This window comes from Dendrobates tinctorius, unplaced genomic scaffold, assembly GCF_039654945.1.
Source record: "Dendrobates tinctorius isolate UK_male_01 unplaced genomic scaffold, ASM3965494v1 ptg000044l, whole genome shotgun sequence".
Lineage (NCBI taxonomy): Eukaryota > Metazoa > Chordata > Amphibia > Anura > Dendrobatidae > Dendrobates > Dendrobates tinctorius.
The window spans coordinates 31493210-31516345 of NW_027361712.1; the positions used below are offsets into that span (position 1 = coordinate 31493210).

The 23136-nt window shown below is 43.7% G+C and overlaps 1 protein-coding gene across 1 annotated transcript in view; it reads left to right on the forward strand.

The window, feature by feature from the left end:
* METTL3 (methyltransferase 3, N6-adenosine-methyltransferase complex catalytic subunit) overlaps positions 1 to 18906 on the forward strand; it is a 41212-nt gene extending 22306 nt beyond the window's left edge. The window contains exons 7-11 of the mRNA XM_073575479.1: positions 9348 to 9386; positions 15261 to 15369; positions 15473 to 15538; positions 17310 to 17422; positions 18616 to 18906. Coding sequence (XP_073431580.1) covers positions 9348 to 9386; positions 15261 to 15369; positions 15473 to 15538; positions 17310 to 17422; positions 18616 to 18727 — 439 coding nt within the window. The 3' untranslated portion in view covers positions 18728 to 18906. The remainder of the gene's footprint in view (positions 1 to 9347; positions 9387 to 15260; positions 15370 to 15472; positions 15539 to 17309; positions 17423 to 18615) is intronic.
* Positions 18907 to 23136: the final 4230 nt, after the last annotated feature.

The window sequence follows — 23136 nt, forward strand, 5'->3', positions numbered from 1 at the left end:
CGGAGCACTCCAAAGACAGGTTCCAAACATCAAAAGAGTTGCTGGACAGCTTGTCCAGAGGGTCAAAAGATCACAGCGTGCTAGGCCGCAAAATGTCTGCCAAAGTAGGAAGAGTGCAGTGTGGCAGTTTTTTGAACAAAATCCTCATGATCAGGCCAAGGTTATCTGTAAGAAGTGCGCAAAGACCTTTAGCCGAGGGAAAAATTTGAATACCAGTTGCATGCTTAGACATTTAACCAGCATGCACTTGCAAGCGTGGACACAACACCAAACCTCAAGTGCCACATGTGCAACTGATCACAACGAAGGTAGTCAGCAACGCTACATTGTTTCCCCCACTGTAAGCCCACCGGTTAGCACAGCAGCAAATGTTGAGGTGTCGTTGCAAGACCACAGCAGTCAGGGAATCCCACTGTTATATCAACGAAAGACTGATTCTAGGCCATCAGAAAGAACACCAACTCCATCACCATCATCAACCCTCTCTCAGTCCGCCCTGTCCACCGCTACTTCCACCATATGCAGCTCTCAAGTCCAGCTCACCCTCCCAGACACTGAGTAGGTCAAGAAAGTACTCAGTCTCTCATCCGCGTACACTGGGTTTGAACGCCCACATTGCCAAACTAATCTCGTTTGAGATGATGCCCTTTCGGTTGGTGGAAAGCACAGCTTTCCGCGAACTCATGGCCTATGCAGTACCACGCTATGACCTACCCAGTCGCCACTTCTTCTCTCGCAAAGCCATCCCAGCCCTCCACCATCATGTGAAAGACCGCATTGTCCATGCACTCAAGCAGTCAGTGAGCGGAAAGGTGCACCTCACAACTGATGCATGGCCAGGGCCGTTACGTGTCCATCACTGCGCACTGGGTTAATGTGGTGGATGCAGGGTCCACAGGGGACAGCGGTGGTGGGACAGTGCTGCCTAGCCCACGGTATAGGAAACAGTTGGCTGTAGGCGTTCGACCCTCCTCCTCCTCCTCCTCCTCCTCCAGAAGCGAAAGCTCGTCCACAGAGCGCAGTCGTACGAGCATTCCATCTGCAGCTGCCACTGTTGCACACGATGTGTCCCCCTATCGAGCAGCTAGTGGAAAGCGTCAGCAGGCTGTGTTGCAGATGATGTGTTTGGGCGACAGACACACCACCGAGGTGCTGGCCGAGTACTTGAAGCGACAAACTGAGTCATGGCTGGGCAGTGTACATCTTGAGGCAGGTAAGGTAGTTAGTGATAACGGCCGTAATTTTGTGGCAGCCATAGCCCTTTCAAAACTCAGCCACATACCTTGCTTGGCTCACACCTTGAACCTGGTGGTGCAGTGCTTCCTCAAAAATTATCCGGAGTTAACAGCCCTGCTCCAGAAGGTGCGAAGACTGTGCGCGCACATCCGCCGGTCGCCTGTACACTCCGTTCGTATGCAGAAGCTGCAGCGATTGCTCCACCTTCCCAACCACCGCCTCATTATCGACATTGCAACAAGGTGAAACTCCACCCTGCACATGGTGGAGCGGCTGTGCGAGCAGAGGCAGGCCATAATGCATTTGTGGGAGGATACACGGCCAGGCACTTTGAGAGCAGACATGGAGTTGACAGGCGTGCAGTGGTCGAAGCTGAAAGACCTTTGTAAAGTCCTTCAGTGTTTTGAGGAATGCACACGGCTGGTAAGCGCAGACGACGCCATCCTAAGCATGAGCATCCCACTTATGCGTCTGCTCATGCAAACTTTGACGCACCTTAAGGAGCAGGCGTCTGCAGCCAATGTTGATGAGGAGGAAGAGGAGGAGGGAATCCTTGATGACATTCAGCCATTGTCTGCTCAGGGACCTCTCCTGGACGAGGTGGAGGAAGAAGAGGAGGAGGAGGAGGATGATGGGGATGATTACTTAGGGGAGGAGGATGCATCTCGTGGGGCAAGTGAAAATGTTGGCGTGGCAAGGTCTGGTACAGGGTTTGTGCGTGACTGGAGGGATGTGGATTTGCCAGAAAGTGCTCCTCCACCCAGCACTCGCAGTGCATCATTGACACCGGGAACATTGGCCCACATGTCAGATTATGCCTTGCGGATCCTAAAAAGGGACCCCCCGCATTGCCAAAATGATGAACGATGACGACTACTGGTTGGCCAGCATCCTGGATCCACGCTATAAAGGCAAATTACAAAACATCATGCCACAGGAGAACCTTGACCTAATATTGGCTAATAAACAAGCAACTCTGGTAAATCGGTTGCTTGATGCATTCCCAGCACACAGCAGCGGTGATGGTTCTCACACGAGCCGTACGGGCCGGGGGCAGCTTGGCAGAGGTGTTCGTGGTGCACACAGCAGAAGTGGCGTTGGAGACAGGGGTTTCATGACAATGTTGTGGACTGATTTTTCAAATACCGCTCACACAACTGGTAATACTGCATCGATGGAAAGTGACAGGAGACAGCAGTTGTCAACTATGGTTACAAACTACTTTTCCTCCCATATCGATGTTCTCCCACACAGGTCATTCCCCTTTGACTATTGGGCCGCTAAACTGGACACCTGGCCTGAATTGGCCCAATATGCCTTACAGGAGCTCGCTTGCCCAGCTGCAAGTGTGCTATCGGAAAGAGTCTTCAGTGCAGCTGGATCAATCCTGACAGAAAAAAGGACCCGTCTGTCAACCCAAAATGTGGATGATCTAACCTTCATTAAAATGAACCACGCATGGGTTTCCAAGGATTTTGTCCCACCTTCCCCTGATGACACATAGGGTGACAGAAAAATGGCTTGCTTTGGTCCACCTCTTCCTGGTACTTCACCTATTTCGCCTTTTGCATCAGCTGAATGTCCAACATCAACATATGCCACTTTCTAAAACTCCCTAACTGTGCTGCCTCCCCCCCCATGGCCGGGGTCACCACCTACCGCACGACACCGTGCGAGTGCCGTTGCCCTGGACAGGTGGGTAGGCCGACTCTTGGGCGCGGGCACTGGCACAGGGTCCCTCATAGTGCAATCAAGTGTCTCTGACGGTGGTGGTGCACACCCGCCGTCAGACACACCGCTGTACTATGAGGGGCCCAGTGCCAGTACCGACGCCCACGAGTGGGCCCCCCTTGCTTGGGCAGGGCCCCAGCATTTGCAATCTTTACCTCTCCCTGCTCCTCCGCTGTGTAATCTGGGCCGTCAAATCCATACTGTGCCTGACACCGTCTGAGCCTGCCTCCTGAGACATATATTTTGAATGTGTACGCTATCCATACATGTTATCCGGGGATACGGTACCCTTTCTAACCTTTGTGCAATCACGTGCAATCCATACTGTGCCTGACACCGTCTGAGCCTGCCTCCTGAGACATATATTTTGAATGTGTACGCTATCCATACATGTTATCCGGGGATACGGTACCCTTTCTAACCTTTGTGCAATCCATACTGGGCCTAACACCGTCTGAGCCTGCCTCCTGAGACATATATTTTGAATGTGTACGCTATCCATACATATTATCCGGGGATACGGTACCCTTTCTAACCTTTGTGCAATCACGTGCAATCCATACTGTGCCTGACACCGTCTGAGCCTGCCTCCTGAGACATATATTTTGAATGTGTACGCTATCCATACATGTTATCCAGGGATACGGTACCCTTTCTAACCTTTGTGCAATCACGTGCAATCCATACTGGGCCTGACACCGTCTGAGCCTGCCTCCTGAGACATATATTTTGAATGTGTACGCTATCCATACATGTTATCCAGGGATACGGTACCCTTTCTAACCTTTTGTGCAATCACGTGCAATCCATACTGGGCCTAACACCGTCTGAGCCAGCCTCCTGAGACATATATTTTGAATGTGTACGCTATCCATACATGTTATCCAGGGATACGGTACCCTTTCTAACCTTTGTGCAATCACGTGCAATCCATACTGGGCCTGACACAGTCTGAGCCTGCCTCCTGAGACATATATTTTGAATGTGTACGCTATCCATACATGTTATCCGGGGATACGGTACCCTTTCTAACCTTTTGTGCAATCACGTGCAATCCATACTGGGCCTAACACCGTCTGAGCCTGCCTCCTGAGACATATATTTTGAATGTGTACGCTATCCATACATGTTATCCGGGGATACGGTACCCTTTCTAACCTTTGTGCAATCACGTGCAATCCATACTGTGCCTGACACCGTCTGAGCCTGCCTCCTGAGACATATATTTTGAATGTGTACGCTATCCATACATGTTATCCAGGGATACGGTACCCTTTCTAACCTTTGTGCAATCACGTGCAATCCATACTGGGCCTGACACCGTCTGAGCCTGCCTCCTGAGACATATATTTTGAATGTGTACGCTATCCATACATGTTATCCATGGATACGGTACCCTTTCTAACCTTTGTGCAATCACGTGCAATCCATACTGGGCGTGAGAACGGCTGGCGAGCTGTTAAGCAAGCTACAGCACCTGTCCAGACAAGTACAGGGATTCCCTAGTGAGGAGACTTATTTGATTGTTTTCAATGTTGGGACAGCAATTTTTGGGGAGCACTATACTCTGGAGAATGATAGATGGGGCCCACCATACACTGGAACATTCCAAAGGTGGACATCAGACACTGGAGCAGCATTTACAGGGCCCATTATACACTAGAGCATTAGAAATGGGGCCCATTATGTTTGGAGCATTATTTGGGCCCATAAGACAGTGGAGCTTCATCCATGGGGACCAACATGTACTGTAGCATTATGTGGAGCTCATCATATACTGTTTCAAACATTATATGGGACCAATGATTCTGTATGGAGAAATAGATGGGCCTCGTCATGAGATGTAAAAAGTGAGGTATTTTTCATTGTACTATACCGCTATTTATCTGCCGTATCGGAGCATGATGAGTTGTGGTATGTGTTAAAGGGGCGCTCTTTCGCCCAGGGCACATGAAAACCTGCAGCCAGCCCTCCCCCCCCCCCACAACTTTAGCCAAATAACCCCCATTTTTCAGTGCGTAACTTGTATTATGAAGTTAATTAAGGTTGACAAGCTTAAGTAAGAAGAATTGATGCTTTTGGCATTCAAATGGGCACTGTAGGTGTGTTTCCTGTCCTCCTCTCACTGCCGACTTTTATTCCCCATTGACTTACATTGGGTTTCGTGTTTCGGGACGACCCCGACTTTTCCCTATAATCGGACGATCTTGCTCGACCCGACTTTTGGAAAAGTCGGGTTTCACGAAACGAAACGCGACCCTAAAAAACCAAAAGTCGCTCAACTCTAGTCACCCGGCCTCCATGGCTACTATTGCTCGCTGGATCAGATCGGCAATTTTGGAGGCCTACCGGGTTAAGCATCGAGTGGCCCCTCCGGGGATCAGAGCGCACTCTACCCGGGCAGTGGGTGCTTTCTGGGCGGTACGCCACAGAGCCTCCGCGCTGCAGCTTTGCAAAGCTGCAACCTGGTCATCGGTTCACACGTTTGTGAAATTCTACAAGGTCCACACCTACGCTTCGGCGGATGCCAGCCTAGGTAGGAGGATTCTGCAGGCAGCGGTGGTGAGTCCACTGGCCTGATGGAAGTTTGTTTCCCACCCCAGGGACTGCTTTGGGACGTCCCATGGTCTGTGTCCCCCAATAAGGCGAACGAGAAAACAGGATTTTTGGATTGCTTACCGTAAAATCTGTTTCTCTGAGCCTTCATTGGGGGACACAGCACCCTCCCATGTTCTACAACTCCTGTTCTTACTTTGGTTGATTGGTTACAGTTGAGTTGTTTGTTCTGTTCTCAATCTATTCTGTTACTTCTCCTACTGCTTTCTCACTAACTGAGGAAATTCCCTGCCGGTCGGTGGGGTGTACACTGCGGAGGAGGAGCTAACCTTTTTTTTGCATAGTGTCAGCCTCCTAGTGGCAGCAGCATACACCTATGGTCTCTGTGTCCCCCAATGAAGGCTCCGAGAAACAGATTTTATGGCAAGCAACCCAAAAATCCTGTTATTGCTGTAACCGTACTGACCCGAAGAATAAAACCGCTTTATCAATTTTACCGCACGCGGAACGGTGTAAACGCACCACCCAAAAGAAATTCATGAAACGCTGGTTTTTGTTCATTCTGCGTCCCAAAAATCAGAATAAAAAGCGATCAAAAAATGTCACATGCCCGAACATGATACCAATAAAAGTGTCAACTCGTCCCGCAAAAAATAAGACCTCACATGACTCAGTTCGTCAAAATATGGAAAAAATTATAGCTATCAATATGTGGTGATGCAAAAGCTATTTTTACAATAAAAAGGGTCTTTTAGCGTGTGACAGCTGCCAAACATAAAAACCCGCCATAAATAGTAAATCAAACCCCCCGTTATCACCCCCTTAGTTATGGAAAAATAATAAAATTTAAAAAAAGTATTTATTTCCATTTTCCCATTAGGGCTAGGGGTGTGTTGGGGTTAGGGTTGGAGTTAGAATTGGTGGGTTTCCACTGTTTGGGCACATCAGGTGCTCTCCAAACGCAACATGGCGTCTGATCTCAATTCCAGCCAATTCTGCGTTCAATAAGTCAAATGGTGCTCCTTCCCTTCTAAGCTCTGCCATGCGCCCAAACAGTGTTTTACCCCCTAGTCAGGACAAATTGCAAAACAACTTTTGGGGTCCTTTTTCTCCTGTTGCCCTTAGGAAAATAAAAAATTGGGGGCAAAAATATAATTTTTGTGGGAAAAAAATGATTTTTTTTATTTTCACGCCTGGGCGTTATAAACTTCTGTGAAGCACTTGGGGGTTCAAAGTGCTCACCACATATCTAGATAAGTTCCGTGGGGGGTCTAGTTTCCAAAATGGGGTCACTTGTGGGGAGTTTCAATAGTTTATGTACATCAGGGGCTCTCCTAACGCACATGACACCCGCAGACCATTCCATCAAAGTCTGCATTCCAAAACGTCACTACTTCCCTTCCGAACCCCGATGTGTGCCCATACATTAGTTTTCTTCCACATATGAGGTATCAGCGTACTCAGGACAAATTGGACAACAACTTTTGGGGTCCATTTTCTCCTGGTACCCTTGGGAAAATAAAAAAATTGGGGACTAAATGATCATGTTTGTGGAAAAAATACGATTTTTTTTTTTTATTTTCACGCCCGGGCGTTATAAACTTATGTGAAGCACTGTGGGGTTCAAAGTGCTCACCACACATCTAAATAAGTTCCTTAGGGGGTCTAGTTTCCAAAATGGGGTCACTTGTGGGGGGATTCCACTGTTTAGGTACATCATTGGCTTTCCAAACGCGACATGGTGTCCGATCTCAATTCCAGCCAAAAAAGTCAAATGGCGCTGCTTCCCTTCCGAGCTCTGCCATGCGCCCAAATAGTGGTTTATCCCTACAGGTGGGGTATCAGCGTACTTAAGACAAATTGCACAATAACGTTTGGGGTCCTGTTACCCTTGGGAAAATAATTGGGGGTGAAAAGATCATTTTTGTGGAAAAAATATGATTTTTTAATTGTACCGCTGTACTTTATAAACTTCTGTGAAGCCCTTGTGGGTTCAAAGTTCTCACCAAATATCTAGATAAGTTCCTTGGGGGGTCTAGTTTCCAAAATGGTGTCACTTGTGGGGGGTTTCCACTATTTAGGTACATCAGGGGCTCTCCAAACGTGACATGGCATCCGATCTGAATTCCAGCCAATTTTGCATTGAAAAAGTCAAACGGCGCTCCTTCCCTTCTGAGCTCTGTCATGCGCCGAAACAGTGGTTCCCCCCCACATATCAGGTATCAGCGTACTCAGGACAGATTGCACAATAACGTTTCTAGTTTAATTTCCCCTGTTACCCTTGGTAAAATAAAAAAATTGAACCTGAAGTATTTTTTTGTGAAAAAAAGTTAATGTTCATTTTTTTTTTTTTTTTTTATATTCAAAAAATTCCTGTGAAGCACCTGAAGGGTTAATAAACTTCTTGACTGTGGTTTTGAGCACCTTAAGGGGTGCAGGTTTTAGAATGGTGTCACTTTTGGGTATTTTGTATCATATAGACCCCTCAAAGTGGCTTCAAATGTGATGTGGTCCGTAAAAATAAAATGGTGTTGCAAAAATGAGAAATCGCTGGTCAACTTTTCGTTCCAAAATTGTGCTGATGTAAAGTAAACATATGTGAAATGTTACTTATTAAGTTTTTTTGTGTGCCGTATCTCTGTGATTTAAAGGCATAAAAATTCAAAGTTGGAAAATTGCTAAATTTTCAAAATTTTTGCCAAATTTCCATTTTTTTCACAAATAAACGCAAGTTATATGAATAAAATTTTACCACTATCATGAAGCACAATATGTCACGAGAAAACAGTGTCAGAATCACCGGGATCCATGGAAGCGTTTCAGAGTTATGACCTCATAAAGGGACAGTGGTCAGAATTGTAAAAATTGGCCCGGTCATGAACGTGCAAACCACCCTTGGGGGTTAAGGGGTTAAGTAAATAATTTTAAAAAAACGGTATAGGGTCCCCCGTAACCGCTATTTTTGACAACCAACCTGACTAAAGCCGACAGCCGGGGGCTGATATTCTCAGGCTGGTAAGGGACCATTGATCTTGGCCCCCCCAGCTTAAAAACGGCAGCCCCCAGCTGCCAAGAAAAGGCGCATCTATCTACGGATGTCTGAAAGAGGCCTATGCAGTATGTGAAATAAGGAGCAGGTCACTAAGGTCACTCCAACTCCACAGCAGTGTTCACAGTCGGTGTCCATTTTGGTGGAGTCGGTATAAAATGGGCCAACTGACTCCTGCAAATTATAATAAATTGGGTACAGTAGTACAATGTAGGATGTGCTGTAAAATGTTTTTTCTAAGAATTTGGAAAGTTCTGAAATGTCCTATAAATGTCTGTTCGGTTCCTGATCTAAGGATCTGGGCTTTTAGTTGAGATGAATCTGTGCTGCACTTTATGTACATGCTCAGTAGGAAACAGAGCTGTGGGGTTGTGAGTCAGGGAAATTGAGTCTGACGTTTGGCTTACCGACTCAATAGCCATGGACCCATTTTTAAAACTAAAAAAAGTAGTGGATTACTGAATTAATGTAGAGTGCTATGCAGTCCTCATTTTACTCTGCTCTAGTCAGTAGGAAGAAAGTTTTTTGAAAACGAGAAATGAAGTAGAACAGCCAGCTCTAATAGTAATCCAGTCTATACAAGTGACTGGTATCTGCCTAACCAAACACTGGGCCTCATGGATGGAAATTGCTGCAGAGAAGAGCTGTCGGTGCTGCTAATAAAAATCTATTGGAATTCAGCTTTAATTTTTTTCAAGCCAGATCTGAAAATCTGCTGAGGTCCATTGTGTTATGGCTGCATATAGTTTTGCTTAAATAATATTTCTAATTATAGGGCTATGGAACTGGGTCGGGAATGCTTAAAGTTGTGGGGGTAAGTGATCTGTCGCTTCTTTTAATAACTAAATCATGGTTGATACATGTATTGATTTGTTGAATTACATATGGGGGAGGATAAATTAAGATTGGGAAATAAAATATGAACTGAGTAAGTTTTATTAAACGATTATAAGATATTTCTTTGGAATTAAAGGTCATTTAACATTTGTTCTGGTGACCAATTTGGAGTCTGTCTGCTATAGGGGAAGATGACGGATATCCCTTTAAGATAATGATTACAGTCAAAAAATTGTGCCATGAGCTCCACACTATAGAGCCATAGATCTGGACAAAATGAAAGTATTATATACGCCTCAAATCTGCACCTCTAGGCTTAATGCAGCTAATACTGAATATACAAACTGAATTCTTAAAAAAAATTTGGGTAATGTGTTCAAGTCTTATGACCTTTTCTTAATCACTTTATTGCACCTGTTATATTTGTGCTGTGATTATATCAGCGGCCACTATAACCCCTTATCGACCGCCGATACGCCTTTTAACGGCGGCAGTTAAGGGAAGAAAATGGCGGGCGCATGCGTAGTGTGCCTGCTGAGATCTCCCGGCCGGCAGCAAAAGGAAATTTTTCCTATTGGATCATTTTGTTCACTGTGATAGGGTCTATCACAGTGATCAAAATTAAAAAAAAGAAAAAAGTAAATCAAACCCCCCTTTATCATCCCCTTAGTTAGGTAAAAATAATACAATTAAAACATGTATTTATTTCCATTAGGAAAGGTTAGAGCTGTGTTGGGGTTAGGGGTGGAGTTAGATTTGGGGGTTCCACTGTTTAGGCACATCAGGGGGTCTCCAAACGCAACATGGCGCCACCATTGATTCCAGACAATTTTGCGTTCAAAAAGTCAAAAGGTGTTCCCTTCCTTCTGAGCCCTGCCATGTTCCCAAACAGTGACTTTCATCCACATACGGGATATGGGCGCACTCAGGAGAAATTGCACAACAAATTTTGTTGTCCTTCTCCTGTTACCCTTGTGAAAATAAAAAAAATAACGGGCTAAAAATTCATTTTTGAGGAAAAAAATACATTTTTTGTGAAAAAAGTAAAATGTTCATTTATTCCTTCCACATTGCTTTAGTTCTCGTGGTGCACATGAAGGGTTAATAAACTTCCTGAATGTGGTTTTGCGCACCTTGATGGGTGCAGTTTTTAGAATGGTCAGGTGTCACTTTTGGGTATTTTCTGTTATATTGACCCCCCAAACACTTCAAATGTGAGGTGGTCCATAAAAAAACGAATTTGTAAATTTTGTTGGAAAAATGAGAAATCGCTGGTCAACTTTTAACCCTTATAACTTCCTAACAAAAAAAAATTGGCACCACGCTCTGATTTTAAGGGCACAAAAATTAAAGTTTTAAAAATTGCAAAATTTTCTAAATTTTTGACAAATTTCCGCTTTTTTAATAAACGCAAGTTATATCGAAGAAATTTTACCGGTCACATGAAGCCCAATATGTCATGAAAAAAAAAATCTCAGAATCAGCAGGATCCGTTGAAGCGTTCCAGAGTTACTGTATTACCTTACAAACTGACAGTGGTCAGAATTGTAAAAATTGACCCGGTCATTAAATACCAAATTGGCTCTGTCACTAAGGGGATAATCAAAGCATCTTGGATGTGATCACATTGCTGCACATAGTATTAACACATACAGTGGCTTGCAAAAGTATTCACACTCACACCCCCACCTTGGCATTTTTCATGCTTTACTACCTCACAGCCTGGAATTTCACTTTTTTGGGTTTGCATCAGTTCATGAAAAGAACATGCCTGCAACTGTGAACATTTTGGTTTTCTTATTATTTGTGAAGCAAACAACAAATGGGACAAAATAACTAAACTTCAGTGTGCATTACTATTCACCCCCATAAAGTCAGTACTCTGTAGAGCCTCCTTTTTGGCAATTATAGCTGTTGCTTTGGTAAGGCTAGTTTCACACTTGTGGTGCGTAGCACTGCGAATGGCAGCCTACTTCCTCCTTTCTTCCTCCATTAAGCCCCGTCCACTGCTGTACCTCTTCCTTCAGCTCTGCCTACGTCTGCATGCGTCCTGCGTACCTATCTTTAACATTGGGTACGCAGGTCATGCGGATGTTTGCTGACGCATCCGCATGCGTCGTTTTGACGTGACCGCCAACTGCAACAAAATGCAACATGTTGCGTTCGGTGCAGCGTCAAAACGACGCATGCAGTATACATCCGCATGGCCTCCGTTCCCAATGTTAAAGATAGGTACGCAGGCCGCATGAAGATGTAGGCGGAGCTGAAGGAAGAGGTACAGCAGTGGGTGGGGCTTAACGGAGGAAGAAAGTAGGAAGTAGGCTGCCATCCGCAGTGCTACAAACCACAAGTGTGAATCTAGCCTAGTCTCAATGAGCTTTCCACATCTTTCCAATTCCTCAAGGCAAAACTTCTCCAGCTCCTTCAGGTTAGATGGTTTCCTCTGGTGAACAGCAATCTTCAAGTCTGACCACAGATTCTCAATTGGATTAAGGTCTGAGCTTTAACTAGATCACTCCAAAATATTTATACGTTTCCCCGTAAACCACTTGAGTGTTGCTTTAGCAGTATGCTTTGGGTCAGTGTCTTGTTGGAAGGTGAGCCTCTGCCCCAGTCTCAAATCACTGACAGACTGAAGCAGGTTTTGCTCAAGAATGCTCATGTATTTCACACTATCCATCTTCCCCTCAACTCTGATCATTTTCCCTATCCCTACTACTGAAAAACATCTCTATCTCATATCTCTATCCAGAATTATACATGATTCCCTCTACTTGCAGGGATTACAATATACCTTATTTTTTATAGACAAAATTATTTTGAGAATGAATTTATGAATACAAAATGCCTAAGAAGCTTCCTATGAAGTCAGCTGTATTTGAGCTTTTCACATTAACTCACGATAAAAAAAAAAATATTTGGTCAGTGAATGACAGATGAAAACAAATGCTATGAGCTCAAAGTCAGTGCATACCCAGGCAGTCATAAGGCATAATGTATTGCATATTTACAATTTCTTAAAGTTTTTTTCCAATAAATATATTTTATGTTCATCTGTCTATCTTGGCTATTATATCATAATGGTGTTACCATTTTACCGCAGTAAATGCATCACTTAAACATGAGCCAGGTATGAGGTAGTCGGAGGTTTGGCTTACCTTCTCCACAGCCCTGCTCTCTTGACAGGTTTGTTGTGGTACCATGTTTTTGCCATTTGATGATAATGGATTTGATGGAGCTCCGAGGGGATCATCAGAGATTTATATTTTTTTACAACCCAACCCTGACTTGTACCTCTCAGCAGCTTAGTCCCTGACTTGTTTGGAGATCTCCTTTGTCTTCATGGTGTTATTTGGTTAGTGGTGCCTCTTGGTTAATGGCGTTGCAGCCTCTGGCCTTTCAGAAAAGGTAAAGTGTATATACTGACAGACCATGTGACACTTAGATTGCACACTGGTGGACTTCATAAGTCATATGCTTAGTGAAAGGAATATAATTGCTTGCACCAAAAATGTTTATGGGCTTCATAGCAAAAGCGGTGAATACATAGGCACGTGCCAATTTTTAGTTATTTGATCCCAGAAATGTAATTTATGCCTATATTTTTCTCACTTCACCAACTTAGACTATTTAGTGCTGATGCATCACACACAAATCAGATTAAATATTTTTGTAAACCCAGGTTGTAATGTAAAAAGCCAAGGGGGTGAATACTTTTGCAAGCTACTGTACACAGGTATTGCTTAGGATTATCATCTGGTGTTCCACACGGAGGCTGGAGACACTGAGCCCAACGCGGGGGAATTCAACCAGCCGCTTTTAATTGTGCTGTACTTAAGATATTACTGTCTACAAGATAGTTGCAGCACTAAACTGTTGTGCATGCTTATTCCTAATATAATATACTAGCTATTGAACCCATTTTATGCCCAGGTGATGAGCATTTTTATCGCTACATTTATACAGTGTCTTTAGTAAAATGGCACCGGAAATTGCAAGATGTGCGCATGCTGACTCTGGCTCCATTTAAAGGGAATCTGTCACCCATTTTTTGAGTTATCATATAATGATATCATTCAGTTGTGTGTCACATAAGGATTCTCTTACTACTTTTGCTTCCCCCTGACCCCGCACCTTTCATGCATAAATATCTTTTTTATATTGGTTCAGATGTATGTAAACTGCCGCTGTCCGGTCCACTGGGCGGGGCTTATTCAACTGTTCCAGAACCAGGAGGTTCACCACATGTAACAAGGCTGCTGCTCTGTAAGCCAGGCAGGGAGGGGGAGAGCGGTTTTTAACTATTTCTCATCACATAGCCCAGCACCCAAGAATGGCATCAGTGCTCCATAACATAAACTTATGCTATCAACCTGGAAAAATAAAGTGATAATAGAGCGCCAGTACCTTGCAGCAGTGTCCATGCTCAGAATCACATATAATAGAAAAATCAATGCAAATACTAAAAATAAAGAAGAAAAAATAATAATAATGCACTAATGACATGGAAACTGCACCTCAAAAACTGCAGCATGTGAACAATGTATCCTAAAAATGGTGGAAACGCAGACAATCGGCAAGAAATATATATACCTTTAAATATATCAAAAGGGTAATGCAATTTCATGGATTACATCAATCAGGTAACCAATATAAACAGGAGGGAAAATATCAAAGATGAGAAAATATTCCATAAAAATCGATGATGCCATAATTCATAGTACCAAACTGGTCAATTCTGTAACAGTAACTATCTTTCTAATCAGAATGTATATTCAAAAAAACTCAGGTTATTTAACACAGCAACCAATGTGATTGAGGGTATAAATAAATCCTATCATGAGGAAAAATTATTTCTTTTTTTCTCTTCTATTTTCCTTTAGATGGAACTAGAGGGCCTATCAAACCCAAACTAACAAAACAGAGCCATTTGGCTCTAATGTGTTGATTTGGTGTTTTTCATGTACTTCCTATGCATTTTTTTTTTTTTTTTTGCTATTTTCTATCATGATTATCATTAGAGCCATTTTGGCTCTGTTTTGTTAGTTTGGGTTTGATAGGCCCTCTAGTTCCATCTAAAGGAAAATAGAAAAGAAAAAAAAGAAATAATTTTTCCTACTGTGCAGGCGTCATGACTCATTCTGGACTCAGGTTATCTTCATCACACAGCTGACGCCGCACTCAGGTGTCGGCGTGCGCTGTAGTGATTACAATTGCAATTGTACTATAAAGGGGACTTGATATCATTCCTGGCTACTTCCCCTGACGAAGCTGCAGGTCAGCAGAGACACGCGTTGGGTTCTGTGGGCAGCGTGAGTATGCTTAGGTAATTTTATGTGATCCAGCAATTGCCTTCCCTCATCTATGACCTTGCATGGTAATCATTTGGATTGTTTACATAACTACAAGTGACTATTAGACTGATCAGACTTTACTGCTACAAATTATCCATATGTTTATACTAAACATTTTATGCATATTATATGGTGATAGTGGGCATTGTTGTGAATGCATATTTTGAAACACTTATTTATATAAACATTTCTTCCTTTGTATACTGCATGTGTTCTCCACCTGCCCACTTTTTTCATTTGTGGTTTTTAATTGTTTTTATTGTACACTTGGATCTCTCTAGCTATTGTATGTCACTAAAAGCCTTTTTTCACATGGACATTCTTCAATAGAATGGCGCCATAGACGATATGCAGGCTGTGGACAGAAGGACGCATCCACCATTATATAGAACATAATTACATTTACTAGCTGTGTACGCGTTATGGGAACTTTAGTCAATAATTGTCCTTTTCTTGGAATTTACAGCTCCTATATCTCTTGTATTACATATATACAGATATGAGCGAGTGGATGAAATAATTTGGGTGAAAACCAACCAGTTACAGCGAATTATTCGAACTGGACGCACTGGTCATTGGCTTAATCATGGCAAGGAGCACTGTCTGGTAATGATAGCTGTCATTGATCAGCAGTTGTGTTTTTTTGTTTTGTTTGTTTTCTTGTCTCAAGTATGCCACTTTCTTGATAAATGCAAACTTTATTTTGTAGGTGGGCGTCAAAGGAAGCCCTCAAGGATTTAATCGGGGCCTAGATTGTGATGTCATTGTGGCAGAGGTAAGATGCTCATGATCTATCCTGTGCAAGAAAAGATTCCAACTATACTTGTCCTTTGCTGAAAGTACTTGTACTAACTGAGGCCAAGTAATTGCATTTATGTAAATTGCCCAATCTCATTGGCAACATTGGAGAATCTTGACAGTGTGTGCTGATTCAGAAGTTTACAATCACGTAGAGTACTTGCAGACTTTCATCAGAAGACTGGTCAACCCCTTTAAAAAGACCTTTAACATTTCTTTTTTATTTTAAACTGAATATATCACTAGCAAAAGGCCTAAGGAGCTAATTTAAAACTTTTTTTTTTTTTATCTCCATTCGGTTGCAAAGCTATGGGCCTTTGATATTTAGGGTGCCCAATATGCAAATTACCTTTTTAACTAAGGGGACATTTTACTTTTTCACCTCTAAAAGGCTTTCCAATCTTAAAGGGAATCTGTCACCCCCTGGGACGCTTTTAAGCTATTATGGGCATAAAGGTAAAAAAAAATGGTTAAAATATATTCTTACCTGTTTGCCTTAAAGCTGCTGTCTAGATGTTGAGAAATTTGAGTTTTAATCTTTTATGTTAATGATTTCTTCCAGGCTCCGGAGCATGCAGTGCCTGGAAGAAATCTCTGCCTCCTGTCTGCATTATAATACCACCCTCCTCCCATGCAAGTCACAATGACCTGTGATGTGCAGCTGTGGTGTCGAAATCCTGCTCCTGCACCCTGCTGTTATTTGAACCTTATCCACCCTTCTATGGGCAGTGTCTTTTTACTTTAGTGCAGGCTCTGGCAAGTCACTGCTACTGTGCAGAAGAAGAAGGAAGCCATTGCCCAGAGAAGGGCAAATAAGGTTCGGATAACAGCACAAGTGCAGGGCACAGGATTACGACACCACAAATGGTGGGGGGGGGGTGTTTTTATAATGAAGACAGGAAGCAGAGATTTCTTCAGGCACCACTCGCCCCAGAGCCTGGAAGTCATTAACATAAAAGATTAAAATTTCAATTTCTCAGCATCTAGACTGCAGCTATGAGGCACACAGGTAAGAATATTTTAACCGTTCTATTACCTGTATGCCCATAGTAATAGCTTAAAAACAACCCAAGGGGTGCCAATCAGGAGAAAAAAGCAAAAGCCAACGGAAAATGTCAGTATGTGTATTGTCAGTGTCCCTCACTTGATTCATTCCCAATGGTTCCTGTCATTACACACCAGGAGAGGAGAGCTGCAGCGTGGGAGTGCCTGGAGCAGTGAAGATCATCAGGGGAAGCTGTGTTTATCGCATACAATGCTTTTGGACCTTTTAGGTATCGGGGCATACTGTCATTCTCCTTATTCCCCAATACCTGTAATGGTTCCGGAGCATTTGTACATGACAAACACAGCTTCCCCGATCTCACTGCTCTGACACTGCAGCTCTCACCCTCTCCCAATTTTGCAATGAACAGAAGCAACAGGAGTGAGGAGTTTTCAGCATTACCATGTGAGAACATGCTGAAAATGGCTGCTTTGACCTCCTTTGATTTTATGTATTTTTATATATATATTTATATATTTAAGCTGTCTTATGATTAGGCAGTGTCATAGAGAGGAAGAAGTAAATGCCTCCAGAGGAGAACCTCTATCAAGGTCTCCTTGGTTAAAGAGAAACTGTAATACGTGGTCGCACAGCACATCATATCATGAAGCAGTTCTTGTTCTCTACTTTTAAATGATCTGATCAAATTCATTTTATTACCTAATGTAAACTTTTAATTGTAACTGTGTGGTCCTTCATCTAGGTCCGATCTACTAGTCACAAACCTGATGAGATATATGGAATGATTGAACGTCTTTCTCCTGGAACTCGAAAGATTGAGCTGTTTGGACGTCCACATAATGTGCAACCAAATTGGTTAGTGTTTTGGGTGCTTTCCCTACTTGTTAATTAATAAGGAGCAAATATGGCTGGTTTTCCACATCCGTGTTTCCCAGTTGTCGGGATCCCTCAGATTACTCTTTCATCTGAAGGACCGATGTTCTTAGGTGTGAAGCACCATATGTCTCTAATCGATTGCTCCGTCGAGAAGAATGACACAGACACGGGCTGTATGATACAACTCGGGATGCCTGCTGAGCGCCTCTCTCTTATCAGCTAGACTTCCGTCTTTTATAGTAAAGAATTTAAACATTTACAGACATGCGCAGTATAAATGATTTCACAACTTGTTTTCTACAAAGAAAGTCACGTAGGCCAAAAAGCAGAAGTATTTGACCTTGGTTCACAAGGGAGATGTCTGAGACATCTCGAAGAGAAGATAAATTTTAAACAAGAAAATGCAACATAGACAGAACTCAATTTAACTCCTTCAGTTCCTATCACAGTGTAATTACAGAACGTGATGTAGACTGGCTACAGATCTCCTAACCCGAATGCACTGGCACATTATGTATTTTTCATAGATCTATACTATTGGTTGAGTCTAGCTGAGCAAACCCGCAGCCAGTCATTACATCATGGTCCATACTCAGGCCAGTTTTACACATTTGTGTTTCACTTCCCTAGTCTTTGGCTAGCGTTTCATGGGCATATTATCAATGCACCTGTATTCTTAGTTAGCTGGCAGCTCAGGTTCTCAGACTTTTGTTCCGGCTGGGACTTGCTTTTGTAATTCAGGGGCACTTATGTTTTTTCACAAACTGTCCTTTTTGTGGTCTTTCCACAATAGAATCTAGTCCCAGCTACTTTTCTTCACACGGTGTCCATAGCTCCAGATTGCTGCTTTCATTTTCCCAATATCGTTAGGAAATGCATTTAGAATCTGAGAACTTGATATGGTCAGCAGCTCTGTTACCTTTGCCCTAGTTTTGATAAATTGTTCTCATTTTGGTGAAAAGAACATGATATACTTCTATTTAAGTCTATTTAAAGGACTTGTAAAACTACTTTTAATCAGAGCGAAACTGTGTATGATTCCAGCCATAGAAATGTTTCCTTGCATTAACAAGCATTTGTCATGCGAAATATGATGAGCGTGTAACAATTGTATAAAAAATCTTCACTTTCAATTCAGCATCTCATTCCAGCGTTTTAATTCTCTTCTTTAGGATCACTTTAGGGAATCAGCTGGACGGGATCCATTTGTTAGATCCAGATGTAGTAGCTCGATTTAAGCAACAATATCCAGATGGAGTGATTTCAAAACCAAAGAATATGTGACTGCCTCCGCTGTCTTGGGAGAGAACAAAGGATGAGAACTGTTTTTTTTTTTTTTTTTTTTTTTTTTTTTTTTATACGGTTCCAGGCGTCTTTGATTCAGTGTAAATATTGCTTTTATGATGTCATTCCACGGTAACGCATTCAGAAAATTAAACCAGAAATCGCTGACGTCAAGCTTACATATGCTCCTGAGACATTTATTTTAATGTCTCTCAACCACCACAAGACCTCCCATTTATTGTTTTCCACCAGTCAATAATTTGTGCAAAAATTCTACTTTTTGCAATACATTTTTTTAAGAAAAATTTACTGGGTCTCTAGAATAAATGCTTGTCCCACGAAACTGGATAAACCAAAACACCGCCTACATGGGAGCCATATGCACTACAAAGCATTCTCTGATTTCCAGGACTTCCCTCCTGACAGCACCATGGAGGGCGTTTTCCTCCTTACAGGCACAGGAAAGCACACGAGAGGTTAAAAGTTCCCAGCCCACCCCCATTCCCTCAGTGTTTTTTTTTCCTGTCCCTGCATGGAGGGACATCAGTAAGCAGATTTGTGACCGCTTCACTTGGAGCACATGTATTGTGGTGGGTCAACCGCCCAGCATCACATGACTCTTTATGCTGTTCTTCCGTCTTTTACGGTGCCTTACTTTTTGTCACTATTTTAACACTTTCAGTGACATCACACTGAATTGTGACTGCAAGGAAACCCAACATGGTCTTTGCGCCTTAGATTGTTATGGGATCTGGCTAAACTGTCCACAATATCAAAAGGCATCAGTGCTAGCAATAGCAATGTCTATACACTCCCCAAAGTGTCAAGAGATCTGACAATAGACATGTAATTGATCATCTTATTAGGACCTCTGTTGTCGACCCTCCTGATACCCTGGTGTGGAGAGTTAAGCCCCCGTTACACACTGCGATATCGCTAGCAATATCGCTGTAAAGTCACCGATTTTGTGACGTTACAGCGATATTACTAGCGATATCGCTGCATGTGATACTTACCTCCGACCGGCTCCTCCACTGGTTATCGCTGATCGTGCGAGAAGCTGCTGGACCATTCCTCGTCGTCCAATTCCTGCGGCGCTTCCTGCTGTGACGACGAGCGATGCATGGAGGCGGGCGGGAGGACGCAGGATCGCAGCGTCTGACAGGTAATTAGCGATCCCCGTCCCCAGCGATGTCGCTGGTGAGATCTGCCTGAGTGGCAGCTCACTAGCGACCACCCAGCGATTCACCAGCGATCCTGACCGCGTCATATCGCTGGTCGGGATCGCTGGTGAGTCGCTAGGTGTAACGGTACCCTTAGATCGTGTTATTGCTGGCACTGATGTAGCCAGCGCTTCTGCCAACCCAGGGACCATATTGATTGTTGATTACTATGATTCCGGACAGAATTGTGAGTGTGTATACAGTACTGTACTGAAGTTTAGTGCAGGTAATGTACAGTCATGTACCTCACCATATTAGAAACCATGACTGCAATATACGCTACAGCAAAAGTGAAGATTGCTGTCAATAACACTATCTCTGTGCTCCCTAAGGTAGCTGGAGAGCTGACATGTCCTAATAGGAATATTAACATTATGCCTGGGATCACTACCGCCAGCTCTACTTAAAGGGAACCTGTCACCTCTTTTGGCCACTATAAGATGCAGCCACTGCCTTTCAGGGCTTAACTACAGCATTCTATGATGCTGTCGATAAGCCCCCGGTCCGACCTGCATGATTGAAAAATAAGTGTTATACTCACCCGGGAAGGGCGGTCCAGTCCAATGGGTGTTGCAGCGCCTCCCATCTTCTTGCGATGTCTTTGTCCTGCTTGCATCGTCGCTCCCTGGCATTGCACTCCTGCGCAGGCGCACTCCTCTGCCCTGTTGAGGGCAGAGCAAAGTAATGCATTGCGCAGGCAGCGGGAAAGGTCAGAGAGGCCCAGTGTCTGTGCACTACAGTACTTTGCTCTGCACTCAACAGGGCAGAGAAGTACACCTGCACAGAAGCGATGAAGCAAACAGGAGGGCGTCGTCACAAGAAGACCGGAGGCCCTGGACCTGCGACACCCACCGGACCGGACCACCCCCTGGGTGAGTATAATAAAACTTATTTTTCTTATCTTGCAGGTCGGACTAGGGGTTTATCTACACTATTATAGAATGCTGTAGATAAGCTCTGAAAGACAGCAGTCGCATCCTATAGTGGCCAAAAGAGGTGACAGGTTCTTGTTAAACAATCAGGGAGCGCATGGACAGCATTACTGTGACACCGATGCGCCCTGTTGAATGTATGGATACTACAGAGAGCGCTGACAGCTTGTGAAGCACATAGCTGGTGTTACTGCCAGAACCGATGCTACATTTTCATTTAGTAAATAATACACCGAGGGCTGCCACTAGGAATTGTGGGGGCCACCTTGAGACTCCGCCCAGGCTCCACCCAAGCCCCGCCTCCACCCCTCAAACTGTCCACAGTCCCATCGCTATCTCTTGGAAAAACTCCACTTCTCACCAGTCACACATTAACAGTTCCCATCACCAGATCACACATATAGCCGGTAGCTTTTGCTTTGGCCAAAAGATTTTTTTAAGCCGCCACCATAACATGGTAGACGCTTTTGGCCGAGCTCTACTGTAACCTATTAAATATTTGTTAAAATATGCAATACAATTTAGATATATTTTTATTTTTTCAATTTTTAAAATGACCAGTAATATCACATACAAGGAACAAATACCACCACACCATGTCCAGACCACATACTACCACCACAGTGTCCGAATAATATCACATACAAGGAACGAATACCACAACACCGTGACCAGACAACATATTACCACCACCGTGACCGAATAATATCACATACAAGGAACAAATACCACCACACCATGACCCGACGACATATTACCACCACAGTGACCGAATAATATCACATACAAGGAACAAATACCAGCGCACTTTGACCAGACCACATATTACCACCACAAAGTGACCAAATAGCACATACAAGGGACAAATACCGAAACACCATGTCCAGACCACATATTACCACCATATAGTGAATGAATACTTCAATACTGATCAGTAATAAAAAAAAACAATACTATCACCATTAGTGCCATTATACACAGGAGATCTGTACTTAGTATGCAGTGTCTGTGTACAGGTAATACAGTCATCAATGACATTATACACAGGAGCTCTGTATATAATGTATAATACAGTGATCACTGGTGACATTATACACAGGACCTCTGTATATAGTATACAGTGTATAGTGTTATTGTACAGGTAACACACTGACTCACCAGTGACATCTCTAAGTGAAGTCCTTCATCTTTACTTTTCATCTTTCATCCAGCACAGACCGCCATCACTTCTTCCAGCCAGGACTTGTCTATGCAGGAAATAACACAGTTATCTAAAAGCTCCACTTTCAGAATACATTACTTTATTTTTTCCCAACTTCTACATTACACCTTATGAAGAAAAAAAAGGTGACATAATATCACTCTACACAGTAACAGGACCACCCCTCCATTTAAAACCGTATACTCAAAAAATAAAATAAATACATCACTGCAGTAATAATATCCCTTAATTAGCCCCTATGGTAATAATATCCCCCATCCTGGCCCCAGTGTCTCACATTCCTGGCTTCAGCCATATGTTCTCCCATCCCGCCCTCATGAGTATCGATTCTGCCCCATATGATCTCCCTATCCTGCCCCATCTGCCCCCAGTGTCTCCACTCCTGCCCCCCGTGTCTCCATTCATGCCCCGTGTTTCCATTCTGCCCCCTGTGTCTGCAGTCCTGCCCCCATGTCTTTCATCCTACCCTGTGCTTCCAGTCCTACCCCGAGTCTCCATTCTGCCCTCGGTGCCTCCAGTCATGCCCCCTGTATCTCCAATCCTGCCCCATGTCTCCAGTCATGCCCCGTCTCCAATCATGCCCGTCTCCATCCTGCCCCCTGTGTCTCCAATCATGCCCCTTCTCCATTCTGCCCCCCCATGTCTCCAATCTGCCCATGTGCCTTTAATCTGCCCTAGCAGGATGGAGACACATGTTGCTTGTGTCTCCATCCGGCCGGGGAAACATATTGGCCGCTTTCAATAATTAAATAAAATAAAAAAACTTCTTACCTGGCCACGCTCCTGAGGTGAAGATTCTGCTGCAGTGCTGTGTGAGCTGAAGGACCTGTGGTGACGTCATCGTCATGTGATCAGGGGGCGGAGCTGATCAATGGTGAAGGCCTGTTATAATGATGACGTCACCACAGGTCCTTCAGCCAGCGCTTCCACTTCTGCAGCCAGCTCTGATGATGGCCGCTGTGGCGGCTCTGTTGATGTGCCCGGCCGCAGCGCACAGCACTTGGGGCCCGTTGACTTGAAGCACAGGAGCGG